The following is a 24,768-nucleotide window of genomic DNA, read 5'->3' on the forward strand; positions in this document are numbered from 1 at the left end:
TTCAGAGGCCTCAGGTAAACTGCATTCTGAACTAATTTTTAGGAATACTCTAAGGCATTGCTAAGGTAATAATCTGAAAAAATCTACATTGGTTCTTAGGAGATTTTTTTTTATATTCAATCACTATGAAGTTCTTACATGAGATTAAATGTCACCAAACATTTTTTCATCATAAACAGAATGTGTCATTCCAGGGGGATAAATAGTACTTGGTACAAACCAAATAATTAATGAAGATATAAAATTAAATCAGAATTTTGCTCTCTTCTCTGACAAATTAGCCTAACATATAGACCTAACCTCAAGAAAAAGATTATCAAGTGAGAGAGAAAGATAGAGAATTGGAAAACTGTGTGCTAATGTTGTGGGTGCAAATTATCTTGAGGACATATGTGTTCACAACTATTTTTAGGACTTTTAACTTGAGATCTCAGCACACATAGCGAATGCAGAATGATAAAGTTAGTTTCCAATTATATTGCGGAATTTAGGGAGATTCTTAACATTACTCCAATTATTTTTAAAAAAATAAGGAAAAGCAGTTTTTTAATCCTTAATAGGTCTTCTTAAACTGTTGCACTTTAAATTGGATGATTCAGAGGATGAAATTGTTCTTTTCTCTTCAAGGCCATCCACTCTTAAAATTTATATGAAATGGCAGAAGTGTCCTAAAAGGCATTTATTTAAATGTGTAATAACTAGTTGGTGCTTATTATTTCATTCACATATCAGCTATTTCATTTAACACAATAGCAAGTATTCATTCAAAATAGATAAATTCACTTTCACTGAACCACACAGGTAATTGAACAATATGATATCCAGGATGGGTTAGCCTTCACTGAAACAAAAAGGGGTAGGGGCCACATTAAACTTGCAACCATAGCTTACATGTTACTGAAAAAAAGAAATGTGGGTGAGTAGTTAGGAGGGAAAGCCTAAATTATATTTTAGAGTCTCAGATATATGTTTCATTTTTCTACGGAAAACATCACAGAAATTGTTGAGAGATCAGAGCCTACACACAGCTGTCAATTATAGAGGGTTGTTTATTGAGAACAATGACTTTTATGATCGAAATATCCATCATACACTTGAATTGCCATACGTTTCTTTACAAAATATGTCATTGTAATGTCTGATTTCTCTTGTAAGAGCTCTTCAGCCTGTTTCCTCCAGTCCCTTAGAAATATCAAGAGAAATGTTTGTTTCTTGTGAATCTCACATGCTTCCCCAGTAGTGTTAGAACTATCCATCTTAGCTGGAATTTGCCTAAATTTAATCAACAACAATATTTTTTGCTAAACAGTAAAGTGAGTGAAAAGAGGGCTCAGGCATGTAAGAGAAAAAAACTTAAATTTCACAGTGTTATAATGCATTATGTGCTACAAATCAGCAATTCTACATCTTAAAACTAAATATTCTATTGCAGAACTTCTCTCATGACTCTGAATTCAAAACTTTACTATGTAATGAGAATGCACAGAATAAAGTATCAGATAACAGACTGGTTTAATTTGTTGAAGGAACTTTTAGCTTCACTTTAAAATATATTGTTGTTATTATTATTATTCATGAAGAGAAAATAAATGGATTTCATGTGCTGTTTCATTGATTTCTCCAGGGTGTTGACAAAATAGAGCTTCTATAATTGAATGCTGATATAAATAAAAGGAAAAATATAAAAATGTAATATAAGATAGAAAATAGAATACAAACAACATTTAGATGGAAAAAAAACTTTGAAGGAAAAAACGTTCTGTAAAAAACAATGTTTATTTTAGATATTCATACAATTTTACTTCCTTACCCCATGAAATATATAGATCCATTCTACTAAATCTCTGCTCTGGCTTTTCATATTCTGTACTCTCTAGTACCTGACGACATTATGTCAATGAATTCATTGTCTGTGGCTTGGGACGAGGAGTATGTGGTTGAAAGGAGAATATGAGGCAGAGTGAAAACAAATCTGTCACATTGTTAAAGATTTAACTTCAATGACTTTCAAAATTTGGAGACCTCGCCATTTGAGTGATCTTTTTCCTGACATATCTTTTTTATATTACACTAGTGTAGTAAATGATAACACAAGAAATTAGGCAACAGAAATAAGGAAATGGGACACCTTTATTGTCGTTGGAAAAAGGACAAGTAGTTTCCCATTAAGAAGTGAACTCCTAGAAGAAGTGCATTTAGGTTACGTGATTTGGATAAAGTTTTTAAAAAAACTTTTTAGATTCAATTTCCATTCTGTGAAATAAGGATTTTATGGAGAAACATTCTCTGTAAAACAGAGTACACATATGGTAAGAACTTACTTTAAAACATTTTACCTGCTTTTATTGAGTTGTCTTAAAGACATCCTAAATTAAATCAGTAGGGCATAATATGTTTATTTCTAGAGACAAATTCCAGAACAATCCATGGATTATCCTCTTTTCTACAATCTACTTGTTTTTTTCCCCCTCTAGATTAAAAAAGAAAAGGAAAAAAATGAGAAACCACACCGAAATAACAGATTTTATTCTCCTGGGATTGTCAGATGACCCACAGCTTCAGGAGGTGATCTTTGTCTTTCTGCTCATCACCTACATGCTCAGCATCACTGGGAACCTGACCATTATCACCCTCACCCTGCTGGATTCCCACCTCCAGACCCCCATGTATTTCTTCCTCAGAAACTTCTCCTTACTTGAGATTTCATTCACAACTGTGAGCATACCCAAGTTCCTGAGCACCCTGATTACAGGAGATAAAAACATTTCCTTTAATGATTGTATGGCTCAGTTCTTTTTTTTCATCTTCTTGGGAGTCACTGAATTTTGCCTTCTGGCTGCCATGTCCTATGACCGATACATTGCCATCTGCAAACCTCTGCATTACATGACCATCATGAATCCCAGAGTCTGCATACTCCTTGTCTTTGCTTCTTGGTCGGCTTCATTCTTAATCATATTCCCATTACTCATGCTGTTCATACAGCTTGATTATTGTAAGTCCAATGTTATAGACCATTTTACCTGTGACTATTTCCCCTTACTACATCTTTCTTGTTCAGACACTAGATTCTTAGAGATAGTGGGTTTTTCCTGTGCTGTGTTTACATTAATGTTCACATTGGCATTAATAATTCTGTCCTACATATATATCCTCAGAACAATTTTGAGGATTCCTTCTACTAGTCAGAGGACAAAAGCCTTTTCCACCTGTTCTTCCCACATGATTGTCATCTCCATCTCCTATGGCAGCTGCATTTTCATGTATATTAACCCAGCAGCAAAAGACAGAGTGTCTCTGAGCAAGGGAGTTGCTGTGCTAAACACCTCGGTAGCCCCCATGCTGAACCCCTTTATTTACAGCCTAAGGAACCAGCAAGTCAAGCGAGCCTTCCTGGACAGGGCAAGGAAGATTGTATTTTTCTCAAGCAAATGAAAAAATAAAAGCGTTGTCATAAATTAGAGGCATAATGAAGAGAAAGTAAACAAAAACCAGAGTTCTCAAAAGTCTAATACCCACATAGCCTCGCTAGAGTTCTATTTCATTGCTTATATTTCTATTGCCAGCACTTTGTCGAGGATATTTGAATATATATATATTTTCCATTTAAATTCCACTCCCTTTTCATTGCATTTCCCTTCCTTTAAACTAGTCTTTCCACTCTATAACTATGAGACTGGCTTCATTTCCTTCTTTTAACTATTTTTAAATTTCAATTTTTCCACAATAATCTTAGAAAACAGAAATCTTAGAAATCTTAGGAAAAGAACAAGAATACAAGAGAAAATGTTTTATGATTTAATCAGGAAAACACTTTCTAGAAATTCAGAAAATATTGTCATGTTTAACATTATTTTTAATTTACTCTACAAGGACCATAGATATAGCTTGACAGTCTTATTGGGATATTACAGGCACTATCTTCTCCATATTGTAGCACACTTAGTAACTATATAAAAACAGTACAACTGAAGGAATGATGTAATTATACATATTTTTTGAGAGATCAAGAAGCATCTCTCATTAACCAGTTTAAAATTTTCTGTGCCATATAATTTCTCAACTTAAAACACAAGTATGAAGACACAGTTACTTAGGGAAAGCTTGAAGTAGTCCTTATTTCTTCAACTCCATAATTACCACATATACCATACCAGTTCTTTAAAAAAGCCTGAAGAAATAAAACACATACAATAATGTACATAACACTGAGCTAGCTTTTAAAAGTGTTCAAATAAAATGTGCATTTTATCACAACTAGACATTGTGTATGACAAAGAAATAATTGAATGTCTTCTAAAGCATTTGGCATTCATTTTCTTTTATTTTACATTAGGCCTTTTGACAACTATGTAAGAATCTTATTTGATGTGTACTGACTTTTCATGAAGTTAATGATAACACTTTTTGTTAAGGTTTACATGTTGAGCTTTCTTTTTTTGATTTTTAATTTATTTATTCATTCATAAGACACACACACACACACACACACACACACACACACAGAGAGAGAGAGAGAGAGAGGCAGGGACACACACAGAGGGAGAAACAAGCTCCACTCAGGGAGCCCAATGTGGGACTCTATCCTGGGTCTCCAGGATCAGGCCCTGGGCTGAAGGCGGCGCTAAACCACTGAGCCACCTGGGCTGCCCCATGTTGATCTTTCTAATGATAGGAATTCCTATGATGCAAGCCTTTTTTTTTTTCCACCCAAAAAGATTCATATAATTATTTGGGTTACACCTAGTAATATATGAGGTGCCAACATCATCTGTCAACTGATACACTTCTGATATTATAAATTCAAATAGTATAATAGCTCAGTTTGATGATGGTAATCAGTAAATGGGAGGTCAGCCAGACATTTTGTGGGAGGGCTTACCTAGAGAGGATAATATACCACTGAAAATAATTAGCAATACACACTGGAATTATTCAAAAATATGATGTGAGTTCAGGATTTAGAGAAAATCTTTATTTTATTTTATTTATTTTTGCAAATTTTTTATTGGAGTTTTATTTGCCAACATATAGTATAACACAAAAGTTCCTGTCAAGTTCCCCCCTCAGCGCCGGTCACCCTGTCATCCCATCCCCCCACCCACCTCACCTTCTACTACCCCTCGTTCTTTTCCCAGAGTTAGGAGTCGATTTGGAGAAAATCTTAATATATTTGGATCCCCTAACAATTTGATTTAATAAACTTTTAAAATTATGAACATGTTACAGCAAAACTTTATTTGTAACTGAAATCTGTCCTCCGCTGTCTGAGAGTGAAACCTGGTAGCCTGAACAATAGTTCATTGACCTAAAACATAGGCACTCATCAACCTCAAAATACATGGAGGTAATTGGCACATTATTAAAAAAACAGATGTCCTACTAGCTTGTGGATAAGAGGCTAACAGTTGTAATTAGTCTTCATCAAAATTAAATTATTAGGAGGCCTAGAGAAAAGCTAGAGAGCTACTAGGAACTAGGAATAAAGCAGTAAAGGTAGAAATAAAGTGAGAGAGTGATCAAGGAGGAAAGAGACAATTCAGCATCTAGAAGTTTGAGGAAAGATGTGGAGAAGAAACATGTCTAATAAGATATTTCAAATGAAGTGCAGTGCTTTGTGAGATAGAACCTCATTTCTTTTCCTGTAAGTAAATCAATAAAGATTCTGTTGCTCACAAATACACAAGTGATAGACACCAGACAGACACTTAACTAACTTCTTTCTGTCCCAGACACTTTCTTTACCTGAATAGCACTGACCTTAGAGGGTTTTGTATTGTTGGCTTGCTTGAAAAAAATGAGATAATATGTATATGGTTAGTGCCTGGTAATCAAGAAAAGCTCAGAATAAAATATGAAAAGATTCACTATTTGGATACAAAAATAAAGGCAAAGGAATAGAATTTTCCTAAGTAGAAAATTAGTTTTACTATCTCTACTGAAATAGTGAATAAATATTTTCAATGCTTATTTTAATGTGTTTCAGTTATACATTCAACATAGTGTCTATATATTGTCCCATGTGTGAGCTAGTGGTTTGTTCATCCTTTCCCACTTCTTTCTTTTGTCCCATTATCTAATATTCTCATTTTTCACTACTGCATATAATCTGCATTTCTGGCATTAAATGCACACATGTTTTATGTCCACATTTATAATTGTGAGGAAAATAAAGATAATTTGTTAAATGTAACATTATATTACATATTTATGTACATATTGATTCATATATACCTCTATACTATACTATTCTTCTAGTAATAAAAGTGACACCTCTCATTGAAGGAAATGTGGAAATAAACTAGTTAAAAATATCCAATGCCAGACTTCCAGATATTTATTTTATTGATTCACAAAAATTCTCAATATGAGAAAATGTCATATGCACAAATATAAATACAGGTATAAACCTTCTCATCAGTCTTTAATAGGTTGTCCATTTCAGAAGACAATCAAGTCATACTAGAAATCCACAGTAGTGTTTTCCACCATTTCATTCTGGTAAAGAATTCTTCCTAGATTGCCAACATTCAAAGGATATAAGTATGCTAATTCTACTGAGACAAGTCCAGTTTCCGGGAGAAAAATGGATTCCTTGTATAATCACAGAAGACTGAAATTCTAAATCAAACTTTCATACACTCAGTATCACATTGTTTGTATATTTGCCTATTTACCTCAATATTTTTGCTTCTTATACTTTTTAATCAATATTTGTAAAAATGATTCACCTTTATCTTTAATGATTCCTCTTCTTGGTACTCTATTTACTTAATGAATTCCCCTGGGCCAACAACAACAAAAAAGACACAGATAAAGTAAGTCCAGTTCCATTTGTGTAGCATACATAGAGAAGAACATTCCTTATCTTCTATTTTTCAAAGCAGCATTTGCAGGGAAATATAACAGTCCCTGAATCTAAGGAAAATACTACTCATATTTTATAGATATATAATCATAGAATCACAGAATATTGATTTTAAATGTTTGCATGAATAGAAAGAAAAATGATTTAATATAGAAATATTTTGTATTATATGAAAAGAGGCAATGGAAAAATACTAGTCAATCCAGATGTAATTGAATTTATACATGGAGTTTGAATAAGAGATGAAAAGCAAGAATGAGTTGTATTATAAAAAAAGTCAGAATTTTACAGTATCAGGAATGAAGGATATTGTGAGTCAAAGAGAAGTATAATCCCAAAGAACCAAGAAAAAGTTAAGTCAATACACTTGTTCTGAGAGCAAAATAGAAATCAAATATTTTGCTAACTTGATTTACCAGTTCTGAAATTATGTAAATTTAGGCAAATCAGATGATAAAATTTGAGACTAAATCATCAAGAAGAATCAGGAAGTAAGTAAATTTTTTATTATTCAATATAATATATATATTCAGTTTATTCAAATATTTTTAAAAACCATGTTTATACATGTTTATGGACTTACAACCCCTTCAGTATTGAAAATTAAATAATTGTTTACTACCAAGAGACTATTAATGAATTCCTAAAGCAGGAAATAAATCTTGGATTGTTCATTTTTTCTAATTTGAAATTATATTCTATTATAGATAGGATTATTTTTTAAATTCCTATTGGAAGTAAATCTGCTTTCCAGTAAATGTTATTTTGGCCATCTACTTATTGATTTTCCATAGCAATATTGTAAAGAAAGAGAGAAAGAAAGAAAAGTATGCATTGTATGAATTAAAGTATTTTTAGGCAATTATTTAATTTAGTAATAGAAGATTACCTTTTTGTTCTTCTGCCTTTTTATCAGAAAAGGGAAAAAATGATGAGAGTGATAGCATGGACCAAATCTTTTAGAAAGTGATTCATGAGAGAATGTCAGTAAAACATTGCCATAAACATGCATGTTCCACAGTGAGATGATTACTGTGGTGTCTAATTGTTTAACCTTGTGAAAGTTGCCTAAAATATGTGGGCCTCAAAATACAGAATGTGTAGATGGGCCTAAACAACCCCTGTAAGATTTCAAATGCTTTATTTAGATTATTCATAATCCAGACTAGTTTTTATAAATGGGGGAAATAAAAAATCAATTAAAATATTTTCATTTTTTTATAAAAGGAGCTAAATATTGTAAAGAATAATTAGAAGCTTGATTTTAAAGAAACACTAGAAGAAATAGCTTCCACTTAAATGTCAGCACAAGATATATTTTTATCCATGGCCCATGATAGTGTATTTTCAGCAAAAAGAGATCAATATTTAACTTCAGATAATACTAAATGTGAGATCCGGTAGAAATTGGACAGTTGCTGAAGGAAAACATTTGTTTTTGGATTTCATAGATTATTCATCACTGTGGACATTTTTAAGATTCTATACTCTAAAAAAAAAAAAAAAGATTCTATACTCTAACCTCAATCCTATTTTAACTTTTTTATGTCCTATAGGGCACATACATTTTCCATTCTAAAGGGGGGGAAGAAAGGATCCGCAATGAAAAACCACACAGTACCCACAGAGTTCATTCTTCTAGGTCTATCAGATGACCCAGAGTTTCAGATTGTGATTTTTCTCTTTTTAATTATCACATACATATTCAGTGTCACTGGAAATTTGACCATCATCACTCTCTCCTTGGTGGACTCCCATCTACAGACCCCTATGTATTTTTTCCTCAGGAACTTCTCTGTATTAGAAATATCCTTTACAACCATCTGTATTCCTAGATTTCTGGGCACAATTATCACCAGAGACAAAACTATTTCATACAATAATTGTACAGCTCAGTTGTTTTTCTTCATCTTCATGGGCACAACTGAATTTTATCTTCTAACTGCTATGTCCTATGATCGTTATGTAGCCATCTGTAAACCCTTGCATTACACGACTATCATGAACAAAAGAGTCTGCATTTTACTTGTCTTTTGTACATGGCTGGCAGGATTCTTAAATATCTTCCCGCCAGTTATTCTTTTCCTCCAGTTAGATTACTGTGGCTCCAATGTCATTGATCACTTTGCTTGTGACTATTTTTCCCCTCTTGCAATTATCTTGCTCAGACACATGGCTCCTAGAAGTGATTGGTTTTTACTCTGCATTAGTGATTCTGCTTTTCACTCTGGCACTAATAATTCTATCCTACATGTTCATCATTAGAACAATTCTGAAACTGCCATCTGCCAGTCAGAGAAAAAAGGCATTTTCTACATGCTCCTCACACATGATTGTCATTTCCATCTCTTATGGAAGCTGCATATTCATGTATTCCAACCCCTCTGCAAAAGAAAAGGCATCCTTGACCAAAGGAGTAGCTATTCTTAATACTTCTGTTGCTCCTATGATGAATCCATTTATATATACCCTGAGGAATCAGCAAGTAAAGCAAGCCTTTAAGGATACTATCCAAAAGGTTCTGTTTTTCTCCAGTAAATGAAAGTATTGCCATTAAAAGAATGAAGTTCTTGTAGATGCTATTATTCACACTTTCTCAAAACCCCGTTTCCTTTACTAGAGTTATCTATTTTACTCTTTTTTCTTCATTCCCATATTAAAATTTCCCAGTCGTTGAACTCAATAAATTTGATAAACTGAATATCGTTTCAGAACTTTCTGTACATTCATGTGTTTTATTCAAATGTATTTAGATGAAGGAATACATTTGGATTCGTGGTTATGGTTTTGAATGGAAGTGGTTTGCCTTTGAAGAGACACTGAGCATTTAGTTTGATAGAAAGATTGTCAGGATAGATGCAGATTTCTGAACTTTTCATTCTTATCCAGTAATAGGCATGAATGTTGGTAGAAAAATTTAATTCTATTTGTCATATCCATGAAATCAAATAAACACAATCACCAGGAGATTGAGAATAAAATATAAATATCTACTCAAATATTTTAAAAGATTAGAAATTCATACATAATACAAATATTTATAATGATGATACTAATGAGAAGAGAAGGAGAGTAGAAGGGATAGAAGGTAACATAACACTTTTCAGCAATTCCTATATTCTATATATATTGTTTGTATTGACTCATTTAATCCTATCATCAACTTTATGAGATGTTTTTAATCACTATTCTCTTTTAGTCAGAGGTATTTTTCTTTAGGTAGACCAAATACCTCCAAAAATTAAAAAATAGGTAGACAACAGACAATGTAAAATATATCAAATGTATAAAATGCACAAAACTATGATAAACCAGTGAAAGTTCATCTTTCTGGACAATTGAGCTTTATTTGTGGCATCTAGAACAGACTTTAGAGTTTGGGAAGTATGGAAGAGAACTAACATCTATTGATAATATTCTACACATTCTATTTTATATTAAGCAAACCACAAATTTATTTTATTTATTTTATTTATTTTACAAAACAAATTAGAAAGTGAGCCTTATTATCTCTAATTTATAGGTGAATGAACACAGTGAAATCAACATTGAGAGTTTTTTCTTTTTTAAATTTTATTTATTTATTCATGAGGGACACAGAGACACAGAGAGAGGCAGAGACACAGGCAGTGGGAGAAGCAGGCTCCATACAGGGAGCCCGATGTGGGACTCGACCCCAGGTCCCCAGGATCACACCCTAGGCCGAAGGTGGCACCAAACCGCTGAGCCACCAGGGCCGCCCAGCGTTGAGAGTTTAACGTATAGTAATGGCAGCTTTCAGAACTAGGATTCAGTACATTCATCATATACTCAGTTCGTTAACCTCAAAATCCAGACTTGTTCGGTTAGTTTCATTTTCACACTGAGTTCCATTTGTAATAATTTATGAATAGAAGCTCATGTTCAATATTAGAATTGTTACATTAAAGGTCTTTCTAATGTGTGATGGACTCATTCAGATTTTTCTTACTTATGGCAGGCATTGGGGGTAGTGATGAAAAGGGAGGATTATTGCTCTAAATTATCTCAAATTCTAGTGGGGAGAAAAAAACAACATGTAATTAAAATTTAGTTTGATAAATGCAGCAACTTAGGTGTGAGTAGCCTATAGGCCAGAGGATGTTATCATTGTCAAAGAAAATGTCAGTTTCCTGTCTTTCCTCTTAGCACAATTATGGTCAGTTTCACAATAATCACTAAATGTTGGCTCTTTTAACCCTAAAGCCACATGCATTGTCTGCTTTGGCTTTCACTCTTATTTCATTTCTTGGTCATTCTCATATATGTTATACCAGAAAAAAGTAACATTATTTCCGCAGTGAAAAGGGTTTTTGGGAATAGCATTATGATACTCTCAAGACTCTCCAAAATGGCTCCCTCTACCCTCAAACTGTATTGTGAATCATACATTCATCATATACTCAGTTTAACCTGCTAACACTCCATATCTATTACACTATCAGATCTATTTGAAAGAATTTATTTATTTTTAAAAGATTTTATTTATTTACTCATCAGAGACACACACAGAGAGAGGCAGACACACAGGCATAGGGAGAAGCAGGCTCCATGCAGGGAGCCCCATGTGGGACTCGATCCTAGGACTCCAGGATCACGCCCTGGACTGAAGGAAGTGCTAAACCACTGAGCCACCTGGCCTGCCCTATTTGAAAGAATTTATATCGATCACAGTCTAGATTTCTAAGACTTTTTCAGGCATTTATCACCTTACATCTAGGAAACACTGAAGTATGTTTGTCAAATTAAATCCATGCACAAACAAGACAAACTAAGAGAAAAACCAATAACAATACTCAATACCTGTATGTGGCTATTAACAGCTTGCTATGAGGAGAATAAGAATCTCAAAAATATAATTTCTTCCTAATTCTTATGGGGAATGTTCATTCAGATGTTATTTCTTTTTTTTTTTAATTTTTTTTATTGGATTCAATTTGCCAACATATAGCATAACACCCAGTGCTCATCTCACCAAGTGCCCCCCTCAGTGCCCACCACCCAGTTACCCCAACCCCCCGCCTACCTCCCCTTCCACTACCCCTTGTTCATTTTCCAGAGTTAGGTGTCTCTCATGACAGATGTTATTTCTAAAAAGTCTTTCAAAACAACTACATTGCAGGCATGTGCTAGACATTTGGATCAATACAGTATACCATATCCACCTTATAAGATTTCAAGCAACACATAAATAGGTAGACATTTAGATATAGAACTGATCTTATATAAAAACATATACCCAGGGCCATATAAATATAAAACATGGGGTTGCTCACAGCATTTGTAGTAATGCAGTTAAGAAAATGCAAAAAGAAAATGCAAAAGAAAATAAGAAATATAATTAAATGGGTATTCTGGGCAGAGAATAATGATTGCAAATGACAGTCGTGAAAGCAAGAGACGTGAGTAGTGAATCACGTGGAAAGAAACAAAGCAACAAGTAGCCATTGCTTCTCTTGTATGCTTTCCATGAAAAGCTAATTTTATTGACTCAATTTATCATGCACAGAAAAAAATTATGCTATGAAATAGATACTCACTTTCCTCATGTGAATACTACATATATTTATTTTCTTTGTTTAAATGGTAACAATATGGCTTACTAGGGCGTGCTGGCACTGGGGCTTGCCCAGGTGCTTTTAAGGTGGAAAGCCCAGGTGTTTTTCCAATTCTCGAGCAAGGACACCAGGCAGTTGACGGTTACGTGGATGTTGTAACAAGTTCCTCACCTGGCCATGGCCACCGCCAGACACAGCACCTTCTCCATCTGGACTCTGACGGTGAGCCTCACTTCATCCCCTTTGGCCACTGTTGCTCTCACTGCGGGTCAGCCTGGAAGGGTACTTGCCAGTTCGTTCAGGCCAGGACTGGAGACCTGTGGGGATGTGCTTGGTCAAAGATTCTGAAGCCAAAAAGGTGGCCTGCTTGCCTGCTTGCCAAAAAGGTGGCCAATAGTCTTGGCCTGCTTGCCTGCTTGCCAAAAAGGTGGCCAATAGTCTTGGCCTGCTTCCTGACTAATTTTTTATTCTTGTTGAGTTTGTTCAGTGTCTCAGGGTCCATGTGGAGAACACACACAATATTGGCCTCATCAATGCAAGTCCCCCAAAAGACTTAAGGAGAACTTGGGGCGCACAGTGGAATTAAGCCTGATGGTGCCTGAGAAGTGTTTGTCCTTCTGAGCATCAGAGTTCTTCAAGCTGCCCTGCTGCTCCACCATCTCTGATAATTTCAGACGCTGGTGCTGGTACCGGGCTGGACTTCCCACACCACCGGTACAGGGTGTCACTGGAGACTTCGCTGCTTGTCAAACTTCATGCCACGGTAACCAGAAAAGAGAGCAAATTTATGTGTTTTAAACTATGTTGAACATTTTACTGGCCCGTCTAGGATTTTACCGATTCCTTTAAATGGGTATGTTTTTCTCCTCCTTTTAAAGAATGAGAAAAATTTATAGGAAACAATGTATATATGGCCAATATACATTAGAACAGTGATTCAGATCAAAACTATGTCCCCCCACCAAAGAACCCATTGTACCAATTACTGGGGGAGAGGAGAAATCTTGCTGTATAAACATACACAAGGAAATCTTAGAATTTCACAATAGGATGCTTTCATAATTCTTTCACAAAAAGTACTAAATAAGCCCATCTAAAATGTCACTTGATGGGATGAGCACTGGGTGTTATTCTATATGTTGGCAAATTGAACACCAATAAAAAATAAATTTATAAAAAATTTTAAATATAAGTGGAACTAGATGAAAAAATGCATGAAGCACAAAATAAATTATTTACTAGCAATTAAAAAAAAATGTCAGGCTTGGCTTAAGGAGCTTTCTCTCCAAAATAGCAAATCTCAGAAAATTCAAAATGGAAAAGACAACTACTCCTTTGGAATTAACTTAAATCCCTAACCTCAATGCGGAAAGTTACTTTCACTAAAGAAACTCAGAATCCCAAGCTCTTGCATTGGTACTGTCAGATATCACATATACCTGTGTAATAATACCATCTCTCATTGACAAGACTCTGTCATTTTTGGATTTAGCACTAATTTATTTAAAGAATCATAGAATATGGGATTGACAATTGATTCTCTCGCTTATAGATATTACTTAATCATTCTCCTTTAGATTGATTTGAATCATAGTAAACCCTTGTATTCTTAAATAATCAGAGCTCTTTGGTGTTCATCATGCCTTACATCTCTATATGATATATATCTCCAATTCTAAAAGTCCTCAAGCTCACATTGCTCTTTTTGCTCCATCTATAAAATTGGATGTATATTACTATAATTTACAGCCAAATAGGATCCCATGAGCTTCATGGTACAGTATGGTTATCAATATGACTAGAAATTTTCACAATATACTAGAATTTCATCTTTCTTGATTATGTTAACAGACTATGAGCATTTTTCTTGTGAAGAGAATATTTTGTTCATTATTGACTACCAAAGGGCTTCTTATTATAGTGCAGTCATTTACTAAATTATGTGTTAAGTTAATCACAAAGGAATGGAGGTCTCAAAATGCCTATTTCTATCTAAACTAACATCTCCTGCCTTGAAATTATCATTACTCTGCTCTGATATCTAGTTTGAATACATTGCTATGCCTGGGCTTTCTAGAACTCCTTGTTTTTCATAACCATAGACAGAAATTGCTACAATCCTCAACAATAGCAGCACCTCTTAAGCTCCTTACTTAACAGAAACTCTTTTCTTTCTGGTTCTACTCTCAGGATCTCCACTGTGGACATATATAGGACAAAATCCTATCTTTTAATCATTAAGGTACCAGATTGAACCCTACGATTAGACTCTCATAGGTATTAAACTTTATTTTTAGTGCAATTCAATTTGCCAACATATAGCATACCACCCAGTGCTCATCACACCAAGTATCCCCCTCAGTGCCTGTCACCCAGTCACCCCTACACCCCACTCACCACCCTCTCCACAACCTCTTGTTCGTTTCCCAGAGTTAGGAGTCTCTAATGTTCTGTCACCCTCACTGATATTTTCAATCATTTCCTCTCCTTTCCCCTTTATTCCCTTTCACTATTTTTTATATTCCCCAAATGAATGAGACCATATAATGTTTGTCCTTCTCTGATTGACTTATTTAACTCAGCATGATACCCTCCAGTTCCATCCACATCAAAGCAAATGGTGAATGTTCATCCTTTCTGATGGCTGAGTAATATTCCATTGTATATAGACCACATCTTTATCCATTCAACTTTCGATGGACAGCAAGGCTGCATCCACAGTTTGGCTATTGTGGACATTGCTGCTAGAAACATTGGGGTGCAGGTGTTCAGGCACTTCACTGCATCAGTATCTTTGGGGTAAATTGACAGCAGTGCAATTGCTGGGTCATAGGGCAGGTCTTTTTTTAACTACTTGAGGAACCTCCACACAGTTTTCCAGAGTGGCTGCACCATTTCACATTCTCACCAACAGTGTAAGAGTGTTCCCTTTCCTACACATCCTCTCCAACATTTATGGTTTCATGCCTTGTTAATTTTCCCCATTTTCACTGGTGTGAGGTGGTATCTCATTGTGGTTTTGATTTGTATTTCCCTGATGGCAAGTGATGCAGAGCATTTTCTCATGTGCATGTTGGCCCATGTCTATGTCGTCCTCTGTGAGATTCCTCGTCATGTCTTTTGCCCATTTCATGATTGGATTCTTTGTTTCTTTGGTGTTGAGTTTAATATGTTCTTTATAGATCTTGGAAACTAGCCCTTTAACTGATATGTCATTTGCAAATATCTTCTCCCATTCTGTAGGTTGTCTTTTAGTTTTGTTGACTGTATCCTTTGCTGTGCAAAAGCTTCTTATCTTGATGAAGTCCCAATAGTTCATTTTTGCTTTTGTTTCTTTTGCCTTTGTGGATGTATCTTGCAAGAAGTTACTGTGGCCAAGTTAAAAAAGGGTGTTGCCTGTGTTTTCCTCTAGGATTTTGATGGAATCTTGTCTCACATTTAGATCTTTCATCCATTTTGAGTTTATCTTTGTGTATGGTGAAAGAGAGTGGTCTAATTTCATTCTTCTGCATGGGGATGTCCAATTTTCCCAGCACCATTTATTGAAGAGACTTTCTTCCAATGGATAGTCTTTCCTCCTTAATCGAATATTAGTTGATGATAAAGATGAGGGTCCACTTCTGGGTTCTCTATTCTGTTCCATTGATCTATGTGTCTGTTTTTGTGCCAGTACCACACTGTCTTGATGACCACAGTTTGTAGTACAACCTGAAATCTGGCATTGTGATGCCCCCAGCTATGGTTTTCTTCTTTAAAATTCCCCTGGCTATTCGGGGTCTTTTCTGATTCCACACAAATCTTAAAATAATTTGTTCTAACTCTCTGAAGAAAGTCCATGGTATTTTGATAGGGATTGCATTAAACGTGTCAATTGCCCTGGGTAACATCGACATTTTCACAATATTAATTCTGCCATTCCATGAGCATGGAATATTTTTCCATCTCTTTGTGTCCTCTTCAATTTCTTTCAGAAGTGTTTTATAGTTTTTAGGGTATAGATCCTTTACCTCTTTGGTTAGGTTTATTCCTAGGTATCTTATGCTTTTGGGTGCAATTGTAAATGGGATTGACTCCTTAATTTCTCTTTCTTCAGTCTCATTGTTAGTGTATAGAAATGCCACTGATTTCTGGGCATTGATTTTGTATCCTGCCACGCTACCAAATTGCTGTATGAGTTCTATCAATCTTGGGGTGGAGGCTTTTGGGTTTTCTATGTAGAGTATCATGTCATCGGCGAAGAGAGAGAGTTTGACTTCTTCTTTGCCAATTTGAATGCCTTTAATGTCTTTTTGTTGTCTGATTCCTGACGTTAGGACTTCCAATACTATGTTGAATAGCAGTGGTGAGAGTGGACATCCCTGTCTTGTTTCTGATCTTAGGGGAAAGGCTCCCAGTGCTTCCCCATTGAGAATGATATTTGCTGTGGGCTTTTCGTAGATGGCTTTTAAGATGTTGAGGAATGTTCCCTCTATCCCTATACTCTGAAGAGTTTTGATCAGGAATGGATGCTGTATTTTGTCAAATGCTTTCTCTGCATCTATTGAGAGGATCTTATGGTTCTTGTGTTTTCTCTTCCTGATATGATCAATCACATTGATTGTTTTATGAGTGTTGAACCAGCCTGCATCGCTGGGAAAAAGCCCACTTGGTAATGGTGAATAATCGTCTTAATGTACTGTTGAATCCTATTGACTAGTATCTTGTTGAGAATTTTTGCATCCATGTGCATCAGGGATATTCGTTTGTAATTCTCCTTTTTGCTGGGATCTTTGTCTGGTTTCGGAATTAGGGTGATGCTGGCCTCATAGAATGAATTTGGAAGTACTCCATCTCTTTCTATCTTTCCAAATAGCTTTAGTAGAATAGGTATGCCTTCTTTAAACGTTTGATAGAATTCCCCTGGAAGCCATTTGGCGCTGGACTTTTGTGTCTTGGGTGGTTTTTGATGACTGCTTCAACTTCCTCCCTGGTTATCAGCCTTTTCAGGTTTTCTATTTCATCCTGTTCCAGTTTTGGTAGTTTGTGGTTTCCAGAAATGCATCCATTTCTTCCAGATTATATAATTTATTGGTGTATAGCTGTTCATAATACATTTTAAAATCATATGTATTTCCGTGGTATTGGTTGTGATCTCTCTTTTTTCATTCGCGATTTCATAATTAGAGTCTATTCTCTTCTACTTTTCTTAATGCAGGCTAATGGTTTATCTATCCTTTTAATTCTTTCAAAGAACCAACTCCTGGTTTTGTTGATCTGTTCCACAGTTCTTCTGATCTCTATTTCATTGAGTTCTGCTCAAATCTTTATTAACTCTCTTCTTCTGCTTCGTGTAGGTTTTATTTGGTGTTCTTTCTCCAGTTCCTTTAGGCTCGAAGTTAGCTGTGGATATGATTGTTTTTCCATTGTTTTGAGGGAGACCTGTATTGCAATGTATTTCATCTTAGGACTGCTTTTGCTCTGTCTCAAAGATTTTGAATGGTTGTATCTTCATTCTCATTAGTTTCATGAATCTTTTTAATTCTTCTCTAATTTCCTGTTTGACCCGTTCATCTTTTAGCAGGATGCTCTTTAACCTCCACGTATTTGAGTTTCTTCCAAATTTTTTCTTTCGATTGAATTCAAGTTTCAAAGCATTATGGTCTGAAAATATGTAGGGAGGGATCCCAATCTTTTGGTGTTGGTGGAGACCTGATTTGTGACACAGTATGTGGTCTATTCTGGAGAAAGTTCCATGTGCACTTGAGAGGAATGTGTATTCAGTGCGTTTGGATGTAAAGTTCTGTAAATATCTGTGAAATCCATCTGGTCCAGTGTGTCATTTCTTGTTTCTTTGGAGATGTTATGAATAGAAGATCTGTCATTTGCAAAAAGCCCCTGATGATGTCTCCCACTATTAGCGTATTATTATCTAAGTATATCATTACTTTGGTTATTAAGTGATTGATATACTTGGTGTCTCCCACCTTTGAAGCATAAATATTCATGATTGTTAGGTCCTCTTGTTGGATATAGATCTTTTAAGTATGATGTAGTGTCTCTCTTTATCTCTTACTACAGTCTTTGCGATAAACTATAATTTCTCTGGTATGAGGATTGCTACCCCTGCTTACTTTTGGGGACCATTTGAATGATAAATGGTTCTGCAACCTTTCGTTTTCAGGCTGGAAGTGTCCTTATGTCTAAAATGAGTCTCTTTGAAACAGAAAATATTTGGGTCTTTTTTTTTTTTATCCAGTCTGAAACCTTGCATCTTTTGATGGGATCATTAAGCCCATTCACATTCAGAGGTACTATTGAATGATATGAATTTAGTTTTGTAGTATTACCTATTCAGTCCCTGCTTTTATGGATTATTACTTTGGGCATCCTCTTTCTTTTACAGAGTCCCCTTAATATTTCTTGCAGAGCTGGCTTGGTGGTCACATATTCTTTCAGTTTCTGCCTATCTTGGAAGCTCTTTATCTCTCCTTGTATTCTGAATGAGAGCCTTGCTGGATAAAGTGTTCTTGGATGCAGGTTCTTCTCTTTTAGGACCCTGAGTATATCCTGCCAGCCATTTCTGGCCTGCCAGGTTTCTGTGGAGAGGTCTCCTGTTATCTAACATTTCTCCCCAGGTAAGTTATGGATCTCTTGTCTCGCACTGCTTTAAGGATTTTCTCTTTATCTTTGGAACTTGTGAGTTTATTAAATGTTGAGGTGTTGATCGGTTTTTATTGATTTTAGTGGCCACCTCTCTTTCTCCTGGATCTGAATGCCTGTTTCCCTCCCCAAATTAAGGAAGTTCTCAGCTATAATTTGTTCAAATATGCTTTCCGGTCCTCTGTCCCTTTTGGCGCCCTCTGGAACCCCAATTAAATTTAGATTTTTCCTTCTGAGGCTGTCATTTATTGCCTATTACCTTTCCTCATGGTGTTTTGTTTTTCCTTTTTCCCTCAGCTTCCTTCCTTGCCATCAACTTGTTTTCTACGTCACTAACTCTTTCTTCTACCCCATTAACCCTAGTCGTTAGGACCTCCAGTTTGGATTGCATCTCATTTAATTGATTTTTAATTTCAGCCTGATTAGATCTAAATTCAGCAGTCATGAAGTCTCTTGAATCCTTTATGCTGTTTTCCAGAGCCACCAGTAGCTTTATAGTTGTCGTTCAGAATTGGTTTTCTGACATCGAATTATAATCCAAATTCTATATCTCTGTGGCAGTGAGTACTGTTTCTTTTTTTTTTTATAGAGTAGTGTTTCTGACTCTTTGTGCTTAGTTCTTCCTCCTAGCCATTTTGCTCTGTGCAGTGTGACTGTATGAATGGGCTGCGTCAAGAATATCAACTACGACCTAAGTAAATTTCACCCTAGATGATTCTGCTGAGGTCAGAGACCAGAAATTGAAAACAAGGATCGGAATATATTAAAAAATAGTGAAAGGGAATAAAGGGGAAAGGAGAAAAATAAGTGGGAAATACCAGAAAGGGAGACAGAACATGAAAGACTCCTAACTCTGGAAAATGAACTAGGGGTGGTGGAAGGGGAGGTGGGCGGCAGGTGGGGGAGACTGGGTGGCGGGCACTGAGGTGGGCACTTGATAGGATGAGCACTGGGTGTTATTCTGTATGTTGACAAATTGAACACCAATAAAAAATAAATTTATTTTTAAAAAAGGACCATTAGAGTGAAAAACGAATTTTAAAACAATGTAGTAAAAGTAAAAGACCAGGAATCCTTAGGCAGGAGATAGAAAAAGAAAACAGAAAAAAAAAAGGGGGTGGTGATTGGGAAATGGTGATGGTGACAAATTTGTAATGGAGAGAGAATGTAGTCTACCTGAGGGGTTCTAGAGGGTGTTCCTCTTGTCTCTGAGTATATTAAATTCTGTATATTAGAAGATCCTCAGTCCCAAATTTATATAAACCAGGAATACTTGTAGAAGGTCCCACCACTGACCGCCAAAACATAAATGAGATAGAAGAGGGGGACAGAATGGGAATGAGGAATCTCACATGATGAACCAGCACGGTGTTACCACTTGGTTCTGGGTGCATGCTGGTCATGTTTTAGAAGGTATTATCTTCCCTCATTGTAGAACAAAATGAGGCAGAGAAAAAAACAAAAAGCACAAAACAATAAAACATATCTTGTATATCTCCCCAAATTATGTTGATTATGTCGAAGGGAATATAGAAGTGGAAAACATATCTAGGACTTATCATTGTAGAAACATGAAAGTGAAAACAGGAGAAATTTAAAAATGAAGAGGTGGTGAAATATTGTAGTTAAGGTGGAAAAAAGAGAAAAAAATTGGAAATTTGCAGTCTGATATAAAAACGAAGTGTATTGGAAAAAGGAAGAAAAATAATAGGAGGGTTACCCCCTGGTTGTATATACTGCATATCCCTCGACTTCCCCTGGAGCTTTCCTGCGTTGCTCCGTGAAGAACTAGCTCTTCCCCTGTCCTTCCAGCTGGTCTTCTGGGGGAGGGGCTGCTCTGCTGATTCTCAGGTGTGTGCACCTGGGGGAGCAGCCCGACCCCCTGCCAGGTGCCGGGCTCAATGGGAGCTGTTGACCCCGTGAGGCCTCTGTCCCCTGGCAGGCCCACTCCATCCCAGGCACCAGGTGGCATCAGGAGGAACAACCACACTGGAAGTGGCCATGTCTCCAACTCTGGAGTCAGCTCCCCGAGTAACCACCGGTAGTTCCCATTATTCACTGGCCTAGATGCTCCTGGGGTGGGGGGCACTGACATGCACAGCTTGGGGACGTCCGGGGGCAGGAGCATCCTCCCTGTCCTGTGCCCTCCCCGCCCCCGCCTGTCCTTGGGGGAGCGCAGGATACTGGGCGGTGTCCCCCCAACACCCAGGGCTGCAGGGCCTGGGCTGCTAGCATCGCGCTCCCGGGGCTGAGGCTCCCAAAGGCAGCAGGGCGCAGCGCCCCCCTCCGCCCTGAGCCCCACTGAGCCCCCTCCGCCCGGAGCCCCCCACTGGCCCCCTTTGCCTGGAGCCCCCCACTGACCCCCTATGCCCGGAGCCCCCCACCCCGCTGACCCCCCTCCCCCCTCAGCCCGGAGCCCCCCGCTGACCCCCCTCCCCCTTCCGCCCAGAGCCCCCCGCTGCCCCCCTCTGCCCGGAGCCCCCGCTGCCCCCCTCCGCCCAGAGCCCCTGCTGACCCCCTCCCCCGGAGCCCCCCACTGAGCCCCCCTCCTCCCGGAGCCCCGCTGACCCCCTCCCCCGGAGCCCCCCACTGAGCCCCCCTCCTCCCGGAGCCCCGCTGCCCCCCTCCGCCCGGAGCCCCCCACTGAGCCCCACTCCTCCCGGAGTCCCCGCTGCCCCCCTCCGCCCGGAGCCCCCCACTGAGCCCCCCTCCTCCCGGAGCCCCGCTGACCCCCTCCGCCCGGAGCCCCCCACTGAGCCCCCCTCCTCCCGGAGCCCCGCTGCCCCCCTCCGCCCGGAGCCCCCCACTGAGCCCCCCTCCTCCCGGAGCCCCCGCTGCCCCCCTCCGGCCGGAGCCCCCCGCTGCCCCACCCGCCTCTCCCCGAGAACCCGCCGGGCCCGCTCCAGCCTGTTCCTGAGCTCGGCGGGTCTGTGGTGCGCTTCTCGCAGGTGCACCTCCTCTGTTAGTGACCCGGGGAGACCGGAGGCCTCACTGCCCTTCTGTGCTCCTGCTCCTGCCGAGGTTCCCTGCTGAGCGCCTTTGCCTCCGGGAAGGATCCAGGGTGGACTTTTTAAAGTTCCCGCCTCTCCGGGGCGGGGCTGTCCTGTCCCGAGGCTCCCGCTGCCCCCTAGCCCGGCTCCTCACGGGGCCCCTCCCTCACTTGATTCTTGTTAATTTTTTATCCGCCTTTCTACCTTATTAGAAGAGGAAACCCTCCACACACAGCATTACAGCTGTTCTCTCCTTAAATCTCAGGTCGAATTAGTAGATTTTCATGATTTGACAGTAATCTAAGTCAGTTGGTGGGGCTGGGTGAGTTGAGGCACCTACTCCTCCACCATTTTGCAAACAAAATTTAAAACAAAGTAGTAAAAAGTAAAAGGCCAAGAATCCCAAAGAAGAAGAAGAAGAAGAAGAAGAAGAAGAAGAAGAAGAAGAAGAAGAAGAAGAAGAAGAAGAAAAAACGAAAAGGGAAAAAAAGAAGAGAAAAAAAGCAAAAGTAAAGAGACAATAGAAGAAAAAAAGGGGTGGGACTGGGAGATGGTGGTGGTGAGGAAATTGTAGTGGAGGGAGAATATAGTCTGCTTGAGAGATCCGAGATGGTGATCCTCTTGGTTCTGAGTTATTAAGTTCTGTATGTTAGAAGATGTTCAGTCCCAAATTTATATAAGCCAGCAATACTTGTAGAAAGCCCCAACATTGACGCCCTCCTCCTGAATATGTTTTTTAACCATGGATAGAATTACTGAAAAACTATACAAAGTTCTTCTAAGTGCTGTGCTGTCAAATATTCCCAACATTTTATCAATATCTTGTTAGGTGTACAAACCTTAGATCAATTGATGTACAGTATTTGTGTGTGTGTGTGTGTGTACATGTGTGTGATTTCACACATTGTACTTTACTAGTGTATGGCTGAGTTTACTTACCAGAGCACACAAAGGAATTGAAAACTTTATTAAATGGAATGACTAGGCGCTGTGCTTTTCTATACATGTTTTGAGTTTTGATGCCTAAAAACAGATTCTGCAATCCTATATTTCTGTAGAAGATTGGTATGGGGTATTCCATAAAATGATTGAGAAGGGTTAAAAATAATTTTCTGACCTCAAATATCAGGGTAACTATTAAAATGTTTAGAATAATACAATTTTCCATGTAGAGGGGATGATAGATGTATTCTCCTGCAGGGGTAGCAAATGAAAGAGACATGCCACGAACCTTCCTTTCCTGTGGCTATAGCATGTCATTGCAAATAAGTTGCATAGTTATTTCTCAAAAAGTGAGGACATGACCTCAGAATCCTTCTCAACCTCATGCCAATACCATAAGAGTTGACCTATGAGATGAGATTTATTTCTACACCTGGTATAGCTAACTTTCTCACTTGTGAGATGAAGCAACTGAAACCAAGAAAGAGAAGGGAATTCTCCTAGGTGACTCAGTGAATTGGGAGAAATTGAGATCTACGTCCCTGTTCAGTTAACTTTCCATGCACCGTGCTGTCTACTTCCTTGTCCCTGTCCTGGTCATGGTTTCCATACTAACTTATGCTCTCCAAACAAACATGCCAGAAACTAGGAGCACCTTATGGGAGCACAAGCAATATCACACCCCGCAAGGAGATTCATGGCATGTATATTCCCCCCCAGCTGAGAAAGCTGCATCCTTCTCCCAGTCACAAAATGTTTTCTGACAGCCAATCCTCATCCTAAGCGAATCATACACATCCTTTTTCTTGGATATCAATCTTATTCTCAATCCCCTGGCATGCACTCTTTGGCAAGCATCCAGAAGTGACTTTGGCTGAAAGTCCTCAGGCCCCTGACACCCCTGCTTACTGCTGCTTCTACCTCACAGTTGCCCAGATAAAGCTTGGGGCTGCTTAAAGCTCCAAGGCCTGGGTTCCAAATACTTTAATGCTTCCTCCTTCTTCCTTTCTGTGTGGCTGTTTGTAGAGCTTCCCAGAGGAAAATGCAAAAGGGCCACCTTTTTAAAACTGTGGTAAGAAGACTTAACATGAGATCTACTCTCAACAAAATTTTAAGTGTACAACACAGTATTGTCAGCTATACGCACAGTGTTATACAGCAGATATCCTCCCCACTGTCAGGTTTAATCTGATCAGTAGTGAAAATGAAATAGAGAGGCCAGGGAAAGTTGGTCGAAACAGGTGATTTTTGTTTTGGTTTTTGTTTTGTTTTTGAAACAGGTTTTTAATGGGATGCGCTCTTGGGCAAGGTTCCAGGGCCCTGCAAGGGAGTGAAGCCAGGGAAGTCTCCAGCCGGGGAAGTCGTGCTCAGGGGAGTACAAGTGGGCTTTTTTTTTTTAAGGGGGAGGGGTAAGCGGTTGTGTGTCTGCATGGGGTGATAGGTATTAGGGCATGTCACAGGTGGAATCGCTATGGGGTGATAACTGCTTATGCCCTTATATGGGCTCTGGGTAAGGTATGGTTCAGGGTTCCTGCATAGGTCCTGTCTCCCCGCTGATGGCTGATGGCGTGTCCTTGGGTGGTCTGCTGCTGGTGGGAAAGTTCTGAGGTGGGGGTCACAAGATGGAGGACCCGGATCCCCCTTGATCCCGCCGGCCCAACACCCACTGCTGGCAACCACCATTCCACTTTCTACTTCTCTGATTTTGACTGGTCTAGGTACTTCATTATTAGTGAAATTATACAATATTTGT

At 38.3% G+C, this 24,768-nt stretch overlaps 1 protein-coding gene and 1 pseudogene across 1 annotated transcript; both read left to right on the forward strand.

The window, feature by feature from the left end:
- The first annotated feature begins 2,496 nt into the window (after positions 1 to 2,496).
- On the forward strand, positions 2,497 to 3,435 carry LOC112922223 (olfactory receptor 6C1-like). Its single transcript, XM_026001669.2, has one exon. It carries the CDS (start codon positions 2,497 to 2,499, stop codon positions 3,433 to 3,435), a length of 939 nt encoding a protein of 312 aa, XP_025857454.2.
- A 5,035-nt stretch (positions 3,436 to 8,470) lies between these two features.
- LOC112922222 (olfactory receptor 6C3-like) lies at positions 8,471 to 9,410 on the forward strand (annotated as a pseudogene).
- Positions 9,411 to 24,768: the final 15,358 nt, after the last annotated feature.

This window comes from Vulpes vulpes, chromosome 14, assembly GCF_048418805.1.
Source record: "Vulpes vulpes isolate BD-2025 chromosome 14, VulVul3, whole genome shotgun sequence".
NCBI classification, from domain to species: Eukaryota; Metazoa; Chordata; class Mammalia; order Carnivora; family Canidae; genus Vulpes; species Vulpes vulpes.